General features: G+C 38.4%; 1 protein-coding gene across 2 annotated transcripts in view; it reads right to left on the bottom strand.

Annotated features, from left to right (window-relative positions):
• The window catches only part of GRM1 (glutamate metabotropic receptor 1), a 355259-nt gene that overhangs the window by 44474 nt on the left and 297562 nt on the right, over nt 1-13223 (bottom strand). For both annotated transcript variants that reach the window (XM_024122616.2, XM_024122617.1), the window contains exon 6: nt 4238-4364. In XM_024122616.2, coding sequence (XP_023978384.1) covers nt 4238-4364 — 127 coding nt within the window. The remainder of the gene's footprint in view (nt 1-4237; nt 4365-13223) is intronic.

Below are 13223 nucleotides of genomic sequence, written 5' to 3' on the forward strand. Positions count from 1 at the left end.
GGGCCCGTGAGCCATGGCCGCTGAGCCTGCGCGTCCGGAGCCTGTGCTCCGCAACGGGAGAGGCCACAAGAGTGAGAGGCCCGCGTACCGCAAAAAAAAAAAAAAAAAAAAAAAAAAAAAACCTGGCATGAAGTAGGTGGTAGTGTATAATATAAAAGTGAATAAATGAGTAGATAATATGAGAGGTGGCAGTAACTGTTGGATGGGGAAAAATGGTTAAAAAGTTAATTTCTATAACTTAGTATTTTCTATTTTTTATTGATGAGATTTAGTGTAGTCTGACTTCCTGAGGAATTATTTTACACTATTTGTACTTTTTAAAAGGAGTAAGTAGCATTGGATTACATATAATTGGCCCATAGATTGTTAAACTACTGTCAAGTTGTATATCATGGCAGAAGAGATCCCTGTTTATGCATCATAAAAAGTAAAGTGTGAAATTTAAATGCTGAATTAAAATGTGCATATTCCCAAGAAGAAAATATGAAAAATTTATTAAAACAGCTTCAGAAGTCACTTCCTCTAAGAAATATACAATATTTTTCTTCATAGCCAAAAAATAACATATTCTAATGAAAACAAAAACTCGCTAACATGTTTTTATTCATTAATATTAGAGTCTCTGAAGCATATATGAAAAGTAGCTATCACATAAAATGATTTTAAGCATATTTTAAACAAACTTCACCTTCAGTAAAAATACTATTTTCTAAAGAGAATGATTTCTCATTTTAACTAAAATTCAGTCAAAAAAATCCACCCATAAAAATAAAATACCTACTTAAAGGCAATGCATATACTCCTCTGAATATTTTTACTGATTTTTTGGTATCCTCTCTCTGTGAGTTTTCTCTTTTCACAACTACTGCTACTATGGCAACAATCAAAAACACATTGCCATGTTCTGCGCCCTTGCTCTGAGCCTGACATGGCACCAAGTAAGTGGCAAATTAGATCTCATTTTCCATTCATGTGTAAGACTGGAAGGGATGCAGAAACAGTAGGTGTCATTAAAACTAAGTATAGCTGAATAATATTCCATTGTATATATGCACCACATCTTCTTTATCCATTTCCGTATGCTAACACATATATATGGAATCTAAAAAAAAAATGGTTATGAAGAACCTAGGGGCAGGACAGGAATAAAGACGCAGACGTAGAGAATGGACTTGGGGACACGGGGAGGGGGAAGGGTAAGCTGAGACGAAGTGAGAGAGTGGCACGGACTTACATACACTACCAAACGTAAAATAGCTGGTGAGAAGCAGCCGCATAGCACAGGGAGATCAGCTCGGTGTTTTGTGACCACCTAGAGGGGTGGGATAGGGAGGGTGGGAGGGAGATGCAAGAGGGAGGAGATATGGGGATATATGTATATGTACAGCTGATTCACTTTGTTATAAGGCAGAAACTAACACACCATTGTAAAGCAATTATACTCCAATAAAGATGTTAAAAAAAAAGTATAAATAAGTACGAGAGATGCATATTCTGAAAGACCTTAAGTATAAGACTTACAACATAATTTGGATACATGATCCGAAAGTAGCCACTTGCCTGTTGTTATCAGATAAAGGCAGTCTGAGCTGTTGCTTTGCTCAACTCATTTGAATGTTAAAGTGATTTTTACACATATGATGGATGATAGTAGATTAAATTCTCTAGAAAGATAACTGCATTAAAATTCACCTATTTATAATCAAGGAGGATATTTTTAAACATTTTACTAAGTCAAAGAGGCTTAATCAATGATGGTGATCATTTGGCAGTGGGCAGACAATATATCCACAGTGGAAGATCTCTAGGGAATAAAACATATGACTTTGAGTTCCATTATTATAACATATTAGATCTTTAAATTTTTTTTGTATTTTAATGTTTTAAAGTTGGATAGAAGTTCTTTATCATGTATGAGATAAGCCCCCATTTAAAAGGAAGATGAAGCAGTGGGAAAAGTTGGAGTGAAGCCCCAAAAGTGTAGACAAGAGGAAAACTCTTGTACCTCAAAGCCAGGACTTCTGACGTTTAAGATTAACCTTAGAAAGGTGATGGTTTTGTCTTTGAGCCTCTTCCTGGTCAGTTGTGGTCTCAGTCAAATAGCTGAGGGCTGACTCTGAAGTCAAGCCCAGTTCTCAAGCACAATGGTGATCTAAGGGGATGGCTTTCTCAAGATGAAAAGGACCGGCAGGAAGCACACACTACAAAGAAGGGTAAAGTTGTGAAGAGAGACACAGTACGAGTGGGAAAGGAGGCCTGTGTCCAGAATGAGGTTGCACAAGCTTTTCCAAGTCAGTCCATTGCATGCAACCATGAGATAAATGCATAGTGAAAAGGGCATTAGACCCAGGGACAAAAACCCCTAGATTCTAGTGGTGGCTTCTATTGAGGATCTGTATTGATGTAGATGAACTTGGGTGAGTCCCTTCTTCTTTCTAATTCTCTCAATAGAACAAATATTTATCAGCCAGCAATTATGTTCAAGGCATCAGGCTATGAGCCAGAGAGTATTGTTTCTCAAGGGATGGAACAGGGACTAAGTGCTTCAGAATCTGCTGGGTCTTGTCTCAGAAATAGTGAATGGGAATCTCTGTAGATGGGTAATTCCCAGGTAATTTTTAGGCACATTGAAGTTGAAAACCAGTTTTCAGCTAGAGAATAAAGAAACAGGTGAGGTATAGTTTGTATCTTCAAAAATATTCTGATCTAATTTCTTTTCATTTAAAAATGGCCTTTGTACCAGGTGATTTCTAAAAGCTTTTTGATACTCAGTCTATTTTCTAACAGGGTTAACATTTTACAAGGTCTCTCACTTACAAAGTATAATTTTAATTATGTGACCTGATTCTACTCAGCCAGCCATTTTTGATGCCCACTGAATAAGCCACACAATTTCTTAGTTTCATATTCTTATTTGGGAACAAGTCAAAAAGTAAACAACAATCATGAATGTTACCCTAATGATTATCAGCAGCACACAGGGAGGCATAGGATCAGAAGTCAATGAACTACGACCTGCTTCTAACTAGTTGCATGACCTTGGGCACACAAGTACACCTCTCTAGGCCTCAGCTTTGTCGTTCTAAAATGAGGGATTGCATTACTCAGATAACAAGGTCTCTATGAACTCAAAGACAAAGTTTCTATGGCTTTATCACTTTTAAAATTTGTGAAAAGTAACTGTGAACCACCTCTCATTTGTGAACTCATACCAGGGCCTTTGGAAATCAAAACTCATATACCTGAACATTGCTCTTGGGAAGCTTATAAACTCATGTAATCCATCCACAGGAGTCCCATTGATGTTATGAGTAAATCATCTCTTGCATTCATTTATTCCTCTCCATTGCTGTAGCAGCTGCCATAGTTCACACCCTTTGAAATTACTCACTTGGACCAACATAATAGCTTCCTAACTTCTCTCTATTTTTAGTCTAGGCTCACTACTCTCCTCCATACTACCGCCAGGGTCATCTTTCTGAGACACAGATATCATGATGTTATTCACCACTTTAAATTCTTCAGTGGTTCTCCTGTGCTTAAAGCCAAAATCCAAACATTTATAAAAAGGTCCTACAGAAGCTCCTCACCATTTGCTTCCAGTGTACTCATCCAGTCTCATTTCTGACCACGTATCTGCTAGGCCTTGCATTTACCAAACAACCCCATATACTTGTTCCATGGTTTTCTCCAAATGTATTACATGCTTTCATGTTTCTCATGTTCTACTTTCTGTCTGGAATTTCTTTCATCTCCTTGTCTGCCTAACAAACTTTACAGTAGTTTATAAATATCTCTATTGTAGTAATAACTATTTTATTTTATACTTTTACATGTTTCTTCCCTGATATATTTTAAGTAAATAAAGCTGGGGCTGTGTTTCACTTATTTTTGTACCTGTACGTCCTGCAATAGTGCCTCATATATAGATGTTCAAGAAATATTTGCAAATATAAATTCAGGTGACTAGAAATATCTTCAGATAAAATTTTTAAAAAGAAAAACAGGAACAACTGGTATACAAGAATAACCTTTGAATACATTTTTATATTTAAATGAACTTTTAATATAGATTATGGAAAACGTATAAGAAGTTTATGTGTACACTTTGACATGAGCAGTAACAATGTAAATAAACATTGAAAAAGACATGAGATAATCACTATCATTTTAAACAATAGGCACATTGGAAAGGTTAACAGTCAGGGATAGGGCTTACAAGTGAGGCAGTTCCTACCTGTTAGATCTGCATTGGGCCACCATCCCAAGTCACAAGCTTTGCAGGTGAATTCATCTTGCACATATTCATTCTCTTTGCAGGCAGTGCAAATCCAGCAGCAACTGACTTCTCCTTTCCGTATGACCTATAACATCGCAATATTTCATATGTCTTACAGATTGTTCCTCCAGAAAGACTTTTGTTTTTCAGATGAGGACCTGCTTTCAAACTATGATTTTTTTAGAAAAGTAACTTTTCAAAAACTCGTATATGTCGAGGAACTTTAAATACATGGATTGAGAGATACCTTATTGTACCAGAGCTCAGATGTGAATTTCAGTTCATTCCATGTTGGATTTGGAAGCTTTTCAATAATAATTTCTTTTATAAAAGGAATTAAACAGCTGAATCCTATCAGTATTTATATTAATATATATTAATAATTCTCAGAAAAGTAAAAATACATTTTTCTTTTTATATTGTTATAAGTTCCCTGATTTGTACTTTCATAATGTCTAATATGCTGTTAATCCCATCCATTAAAAAATTATTTCTAATATACTTTGGTTTTCATTGTATAAATTCTATTTTATGTTCTTATATTTCCATGTGTCTTCTCGTGATATGCACGTTTTCTTTTAAATCCTTTCATATGTATTTACAGTAGGTATTTTCATTTGACTTCTAATTCCATCATCAATATAATATCTGGGACTGTTTCTATTGCTTGCTTTTCCTTCAGGTAATGTGTCACATTTTCTCGCCTTGTCACATGTCTAAAAATTTTTAACCAGATGCTGGACATAAGGTGTAGAGTGCTGGATTGTTTTCTTGAAGTAGTATTGGCCTTTGTTCCAGCAGGCAGCTAAGTCACCTGTGGCTCAGTCTGAGTCTTGTTTTTCATTTTTTAGGGCAAGTCTAGAATAGTCTCTACTCTAGGAATAGTTTAGCCTCATTATAAACTATGACCCTGCTGGATCTCTACTTAACTCTTTGTGTATTCAGCAAAGCGTCTCCACTAGGGCTTGTAGAAACTGGGACAATTCTTGGCCTTGTGTGACCTCTGGGAATCCAGCTCCCCCCTAATTGTTCTTTACCTGGACATTCTGAATTCTACCCTGCTCATACAGATTCAGTCAAACACTCATGAAAACTCATATGCCAAATTCTGGGACTCTTTTTCTGCATAGATCCATCCTCTTCCTTCCTCTGAACTACAAATTCTGGCTGCCTTGGCCTCCTTCAACTCTGATTTCTGTCTTCTTAAATGATCAAGATAGCCAAGCTCTGTTTGTATTCTTTCTCACTAAACAACAGCTAGGAAATTGGCTCCAGACAGAAAGCCAGAGTGATTTTAGGGTTCATCTTGTTTGTTTCCTTGCAATTCCTTGATTTCAAGGTCATGCACTGTTTTCCAATGTCTGAAAATAGTTATTTCATATATTGTGTCAAGTTTTCTGGTTGTTTACAGCAGAAGACAAAGTCTGTACTCTGTTACTCCCTCATGGCTAGAAACAGAGGTCCCTCCCTAACACATTAGACATAATCAAATGTTCTCATATGTAAAGTCAGAAATTAAACTGTAAATATTGCCATACCTTAAAATCATACAAACTCTATCCTTTGTGAAAATAAAATTATCTTCTTGCAAATCAGGTTGAAATTTATACCACTATTTTAGAATTACATGAAAAATATCAAATGACATTATATTTTCAGAAACTGTAAAAGGTTTCCTTTTTCTTCTTTTATTTTCAAATAACTTTAGAAAGTAGACTCAGATTAAGTCTTTTTGAAAAATTCACACCTATCCTCGGAATAATCATGAGAAATCTATATTCCAAATTATAAATTTTTCTAAGTGCCATGAGAAAAATTGAATAAATGAGTACTGCTTTTTACTTTAATGAGTATAAGAAGCACAAAATAGTGTATATCTCTTCAGTCAGCTTTATCTTTTTCCTAACTATAAATTGAATACTATGAATGACACAATTTCAAAAGATAATAATGTTAAACAATTTATTTACGCAGAATGACTGGTGAAAGGGAGATCCTATGAGTAACTGGCACATGGAAAGTATTTATTAAGCTTTGAATGACTCAATAAATGAATGAATAAGTGATTGGCTTATACCTCTAATAAATAATGAAAAAGGAACTGCTCAAATGGGGTTATTTTTTTATTACTTCTTATTCAGCCACCAAATACGTGCACTTTTGCCATGCAATGTCTAAAATATGGGAGTTGTCTTTTCTATCTCTCAGCCACCCCTCTAGACTCAGAAAGCTGACTTCTGGTCCCTGTCTCCTAATCATATAACGTGCCTCTAATTACTTCTCACTCCAGAGTTACATGCACACAGCTGCCAAGATCATCTCGATGGCCTGTGGGCTCCTCAAGAGAAGGGAATCATGCCATACTTTCATTGCTTTCAGATCATAGTCATCAATAGATGTACCAAGAACACACAGTAGCTGGCCAATGAACGAGTGTTGAGTTGAATCTTTTTTAAAAATGTAATTCGGCCACTCAAAGAATGTCAGTGTCTCCCTTTTCTAATACCTTTGAAATATAAGCTCTTTGGTCAGTCATTCACTTAGTCCCTGGTCCTTGTTTCTGCACCTAAGTTTAACTGTTAATAATCTCTTAAATAAGTCTGCCAAACAAGGAAGAGCAGCCTCTGTGCCATCCCCTGCTTACGTCCTCATTAATGTCCACATAATTGTTTGTTTTGGAGGGAGGTTTCAAGTAGGGCAGATACACCATCTAATTTGCTTTCCATCTGACTTGCTTTCTACAAGGATTATTATGGCTGCTGTTTAGAGAATAGATTTTAAGAAGGACAAAAGAGAGAGCGTGTGTGTGTTGTTTAATCCATGGCTTTAACATGCAACAATAAAGAAATAAATATATTTTAATAGAAGAAAGGATATTCCTTTCCATTTAGAATATCATCTTTCCTCCATCAGCCCATCTATGTCACTACTTTCGAGTCCTGACACATGCTCCAGGAAGTATTTCTGGTGTAGTGGGCCCTTTGAAACATTACCTTATTTGGAATTCTCTATAATTAAAATATACTTGGTATTTTATTACCACAAGTTAGTTAGCTTTTGTCCTCTAATTGTTTCACATGTATATGGTAGATATGTTTCATTCAGATACTTTTCAAAAAATTCTTAAATTATTGTCTCTATGTTTTAATCTCCCCCATATCACAGGTATTGATATTTTAAATTATTTTTATATTTTTATACTAACTGATATTTCTTTTGCATGTAGTATACACTCAATAACTGAATAATGTATTGTCTCATTTTTGTTACCGTAAAACACTTTTTATGACAGCTCTGAGTCATAAAAAGAGATTTGATATTTCTCTGAAATTGCTCTTGAAAGACCAAGACTTCCCAAGACACAGGAACTGTTTTGCTTCCTTTTACATCCTGTGTACGTGGTGCTCTGTTTATTGTTAGTAAGACTTGATGACCTGCTGCTTCACACAAGGTTATGATTCAATTCCATATACACCGTAGGAGTCTTAAAGTATTTATGACATAGGAAATCAAGCGTTAACTTTACGACTACGTTTCTGGAGTAACTTGAAATGGATTTTTTTTTTTTTTTTTTTTTTTTTTTGCGGTACGCGGGCCTCTCACTGTTGTGGCCTCTCCGGTTGCGGGGCACAGGCTCCAGACGCGCAGGCTCAGCAGCCATGGCCCACGGGCCCAGCCGCTCCGCGGCACGTGGGATCTTCCCGGACCGGGGCACGAACCCGTGTCCCCTGCATCGGCAGGTGGATTCTCAACCACTGCGCCACCAGGGAAGCCCATGAAATGGATTTTTTAAATTTAGGCTTTGTTTAGAAAAAGGACAAAAGAAAGAAAACAGCATGGAGAGAATATAATGAAGGAAAAGTAATGATAAATCAAAGGAAACAGAGAAATTTGCTTCAGAAGGGAAATGCCTGGAAGACTAAACAGAATAAAGACACTGGCCCTACCTAATTAGGACTGTAGGAAAATCAGCTGAGGGAGAGAAGGGCTAGTCCTACCCTCCTGTGTCCCCATGACACCCAGCATGAGAGCTTGGGCAACAATGGACTCTAATTGCTGATACAATTTTTTCCAGCTACACTATGAGTTCCTCAAAGGAAGGGGCCATGTTTAAGTTTCTTTTGCATTCACAGTGCTAGCATAGTTGTTGGTGCATATTAATTTTTCAAATTACTCAATAATGTATGTGAAAGAAAAGAGGGAAATAATATGGACTATTACATAAACAAAAGAAATGAAAATGAAGAATTCAAAGAGAATAAAAAATAGGAGGAAATTGAAGAGAGCCTTGAAAGAATTATAGAAAAATATCAGTTTAGGAAAATCCCTACGTAGTAATTTATTACAGGGGAAATGTAACAAAAATCATATAAGAATAGAAAATGATCACAAAAATGGACATACATTGAACGAGACCATGCGCAAGGCCCTCTGTACAGAATTACACTAAACCTCACAACCACTCCATGGAGTGAAGTTAATTATTTACACTTTGCAGATGAAGAAACAGCTGCAGAGGGGATCAGTAACTTGTGCAAACCTCAGGCACATTATCACCAGTTATTTTCAAGAACTAAGCTCTTCCTTGTGTAAAAACAGCTGTCAGAATGATGACATGTTATGCTGAGAACCAAAATTATATCTCAGAAGTTGGCAGATATGTATTTACTTAACCAACATTTATTTAGTGGCCCAGCGTGCCAGACATGGTGCTATGCATGCGGACAAATAAATGAAAAGACCTGATGATCACTGAGGTTAAGAAGCTCAAAATCTGACATAATGTAATACGTGAACTGCTAGAAGGAGGAATGAAATGCTTATGCGGGGCATATGCATTCAATCATTCATCCATTCATTCATTCACATTATGCATTCACAATCAGTGAATAAAACAGATCATATCCCCATCCTTGAGGAGCGCCATCCTAGAAAAGGGCTTTGAGAAAACTACAGCAAGAAAGAGGAACAGGGTTCAGGGCAGGGACCAAGGTGAGGCCAGCCTAGGGACCAGACTTAAAGAGGCCCTTAAAACAGCGTTGTGCACATGCCCACCCTGCACTTGCAGGATCTTGACGGGGGGCCACGTTAGGGTCTGTACCCTAAGTGCTTCACTTGCCTCATCTCAGTCCCAGTCTTGATAGGGAGGCACCTGGAATTGGGGATTGCAATTTTGCATATGGTGGTCAGGTAAGGCTTCACAAAGATATGCCATTTGAGTAAAGACTTGAGAGAGGGGAAGGGCGTAAGTCCTGAATATATCTGGTGGAAAAGAGTTCTAGGTGGTGGGATCATCTGAAGAAAAGACCCAGAAGTAAGAGTCCAATGTGTACTAATGCTATTGCCTTCCTTCTCTACTTTTCTGTGTGTTATACTTCAATAAATATTTTCTTAAAAAAGAAAATGAGCCCTGCTTTGGCCACTGCCACCTGCAAGACACAACAGCTCTACTGTTCCTTCTCTGCCCGGTGTCATGTGATTCAGCAGCAGGTCCTATGGGCACCTGTCCCCAAAAGTGGCGGACAAGCTAGATCTGAGGCTAAGGCGATCACCAAAAAGTTCAGTAACCAGGAGACCAGCTTAAACACTGGTCAAAGCATGAGAGGTGAAGGTGTAGGTATTACTCAGAGTGGCTGTGAATAAATTAATGATGATTCTATAGAATTTCTCATTATGACCAGTGCTTGCAAAGTTTTCTCTCATCCAGAGACACTATAATAATTTCATGCTTTCACATACATAATAAAATACAAAAAGGAATCCAGTATTTTGTCTTCAACTTTTTTCAAAATTTTAGCCAGTATGTTTTTAGTAGTTGGGGCAGATCACATCATCATTATGTAATCATAAGCTTCTCAGATAAGGAATTTTGATATTCCTGTGGACAATTTTTGTTGAGAATCTGCCATCCTGCAGTGGAATTTAGAAAATATTACATAATGAAGGAACTATGTCATTGTTTCATTGGTTGCCAAAATGGTTGCATTAACTATGAAGAAGTTAAATGGGTAGTTTGTTTTGATTCACAAAAAGGGGAAGTTGAGGTGAACAGGACAGCTGTGGTTGATGATGTTATTGCCAACTTTCTTAGCTGGTCTTATGGCCACGTGAGAACTGTCCTTATTCTTAGAAGACAAAAGCTGAGGTATGACGTTTCACGATATCTGCACCTCACGTTCAGATGGTTCAGGGAAAAAATAGTTAACCCAATTCTGAAATATATAGTTTGTAAAAATATTTGTATCTGGGCTTTTTTCTCCACATATATAGGGTGTATTTTACTATATGACAATATGGCATGTGTAATGAAGAACCATTTATGATATGGTCTCTATAATTCTATCTTGATAGGCCAGGTGAGAAGGGGGGACGTAGTGATTTCTACTTTCCATGCCTAAACTCCCAGACTCAAGCCATCATCTTGGAGTAAAGAATCCAAAAACGAACCAAACGGAAGAAAAAAGTAAAAGAGAAGAGAGGGGAAAAGAAAGAATAGGAGGCGAATGAAAGCAATCCCCAGGACCCTTTCCCTGGGATTCTCTGCCGGTTTCCCCATCTCTGTCAGACCCTCCTGACCACCTTCACTAATATTTATTGCCTGCTTACTTCTAGATTCTGTTCCCTCAGCAATTTTAAAGTGGATCTCTATTTATAATTTTGTTGTAAACTACTGAGAAAATAAGCTTTAGCGATTGAAACTTGCATTTGTAGGAAATACGACAGTCATATAATGAAAGATGGTTGAACAACATGTGGCTGTGGGTTGAAAAGAGCTTTGGATTGGCTCCAAGCTCAGCTCGGCATTTCTTAACCACTAGCTGAGAAAGCTTGGGGCAAGTGATTCAAGCCCTCTGGGCCTCTGACTTCTCATCTATAAAATGGGGTGATAATATCTGCTTTAAAAGGGTTGTTTTAAGGAATAATTGAAACGATGTCATCCATTCCTGTACTTGCACAAGAATATGCTTGATAAATGTTAGTTCCCGATCTCTATTGCCTCCCTTCTCCTTTCTTTCGCTTTCTCCCCCTTGCCTTCCCACCCCTTCTTACCTCTTGCCTGCCTTCCCCACACCAAGGAAAATAGCAGCAGGCTTAGTGTGGGAGACCAATACAAGTGCCAGGCCCTTGCTGTTTGCCTGCAGACCCATTGTCCATATTTTACGTGCTGCCTCAAATTCTTTTTGCCTGACCTGTCTCTTAGGCCCTTGGCCTCCAGCTCTTGAGGGTTCTGGATGCTTCTGCAACTCCTACCTCAGAGCGTACCGCTACTGTGTCATCTTCTGGCATCTCCAGGTGACTCTCTCTCCCCTGGAGGAGGCACTGGGTTCTAGAACTGCCTCCTTGGCAATTCAGCACAGCAGGAGCCCAGACCAGCCTGTGTAAGACCCACAGAGACTTCTCTCCCTGCTGCTTCCAAATTCAAAGAAGGTCCACATAGCAGGACATGGACCCTGGCTTCCCCAGCAGTTGCCTAAAGGGGTCAGATGACGTCACTTCCTGTGAGCAAACGCTGACCACAGGAAGCAGAAAATAGAACGGCAGGAGTGCATACATTTTTCTCCCTTCCTTGCTCCAACAGACAGTCCGAGAAGCCTGTCCAGAGACCTCCGTGAGGCTGAGCTGTGCTCAGTGAGGCAGCGTCCTGCTCAGTGATGCTTCACTTTAGTGGTAGAGGTGTTCCGCCATGCTTCCATGCCTCCCTTCCCTTTTCCTCTCACTCTTGTTTCCCTGGGATTGTATCTCCCAGTAATGCATTAGCACTTAACCTTGCTTAGCTTTCAGGGTTCAAGGGAACCTGAGCTAAGTATCTGCGCACTACATTGCTCAGGCTCTCTTTCCAGCATCTTCCCCATACGGTTGGCAGAATGGTAGGACCTAATGGGAGACTGAAGAGCCGGAGAGAGGAGAAGCCTCGCATCAAGGTATCCTCCCATCCCACCTCAGGAGGTGTCTCAGGTAGTATCTGTGACCTTCCCTGGGTCCCTCTAGCCCAGAGATGGGAATGACTCCTACCGTTGCTCATCTCTGAGTTGCCTCATTGCCCCCTTTTACTTTTATAACCAGTTTTTTACCTTAAATTTCCTCTGTTGAACCACCTGGCATGGGTTCTTTCTTTCCTGACTGAAACCTGACTAATATAAGACACAACAATAAAAGTTTGATTTTATTTACCACTGTTTGTGGTATGACTGAAATCAATTTCTCCTCCATAAAATATTATACTTATAAGATATTATATTTATATTTCTAAAATCAATAACCTAAGAAAACTGGACTTTTAACTACTTCAAAGGAACTTACGATAAGAAAGTTTTATGGGTTATCACAAAAGAAGTCAAATGGTTATTTCGACATTTTAAGTGGCATTTGATATTTAAAATGAATAATCCTTTCCTAAAGGTTATGTTTCTCAGTTAATACAAGTGCAAGTCCTACAATCACCTTTTACGTTGCTTCCCTCTAGTCTCTGTAGTGGCTACTGAGAGACCTGGCTCTGCATCCTGAACCTGGTAGATGGCAAATTGATGATGTAAGAATATAAATGCTATTATTTGGTAAATGGGATTCAGATTTCATTTGTTGCCATACCTCCCATGGTGCTTATGGGAAACAAACAGACATCCCCCCTCACCTCCACTCCAGGTGCTATTGAGAACGGGCATACTTTTATCCTGCAGGGTACACAATATTATGAAAATTGGACCTCAAGAGATTTGCATTTATAGCAAGTGCTCTGTAATGGCTTAGCAAAGATTTCTGAGATCTCCTTCGATAACACTGCATGTGTGTAATGCAAATGTGATGCCAGAAATACTTCAGCATCTAGCTTAGAGCTGCATGCAGACAGCCTTTCCTCTGAACTTGGGGGTGGGGGGAAAGTCTATCTTCTGGAGTATACAAATGGGACTACACATGGCATGTGAGCTCCCATTCATGGCCTGCC

Source organism: Physeter macrocephalus, chromosome 10, assembly GCF_002837175.3.
Source record: "Physeter macrocephalus isolate SW-GA chromosome 10, ASM283717v5, whole genome shotgun sequence".
NCBI classification, from domain to species: domain Eukaryota; kingdom Metazoa; phylum Chordata; class Mammalia; order Artiodactyla; family Physeteridae; genus Physeter; species Physeter macrocephalus.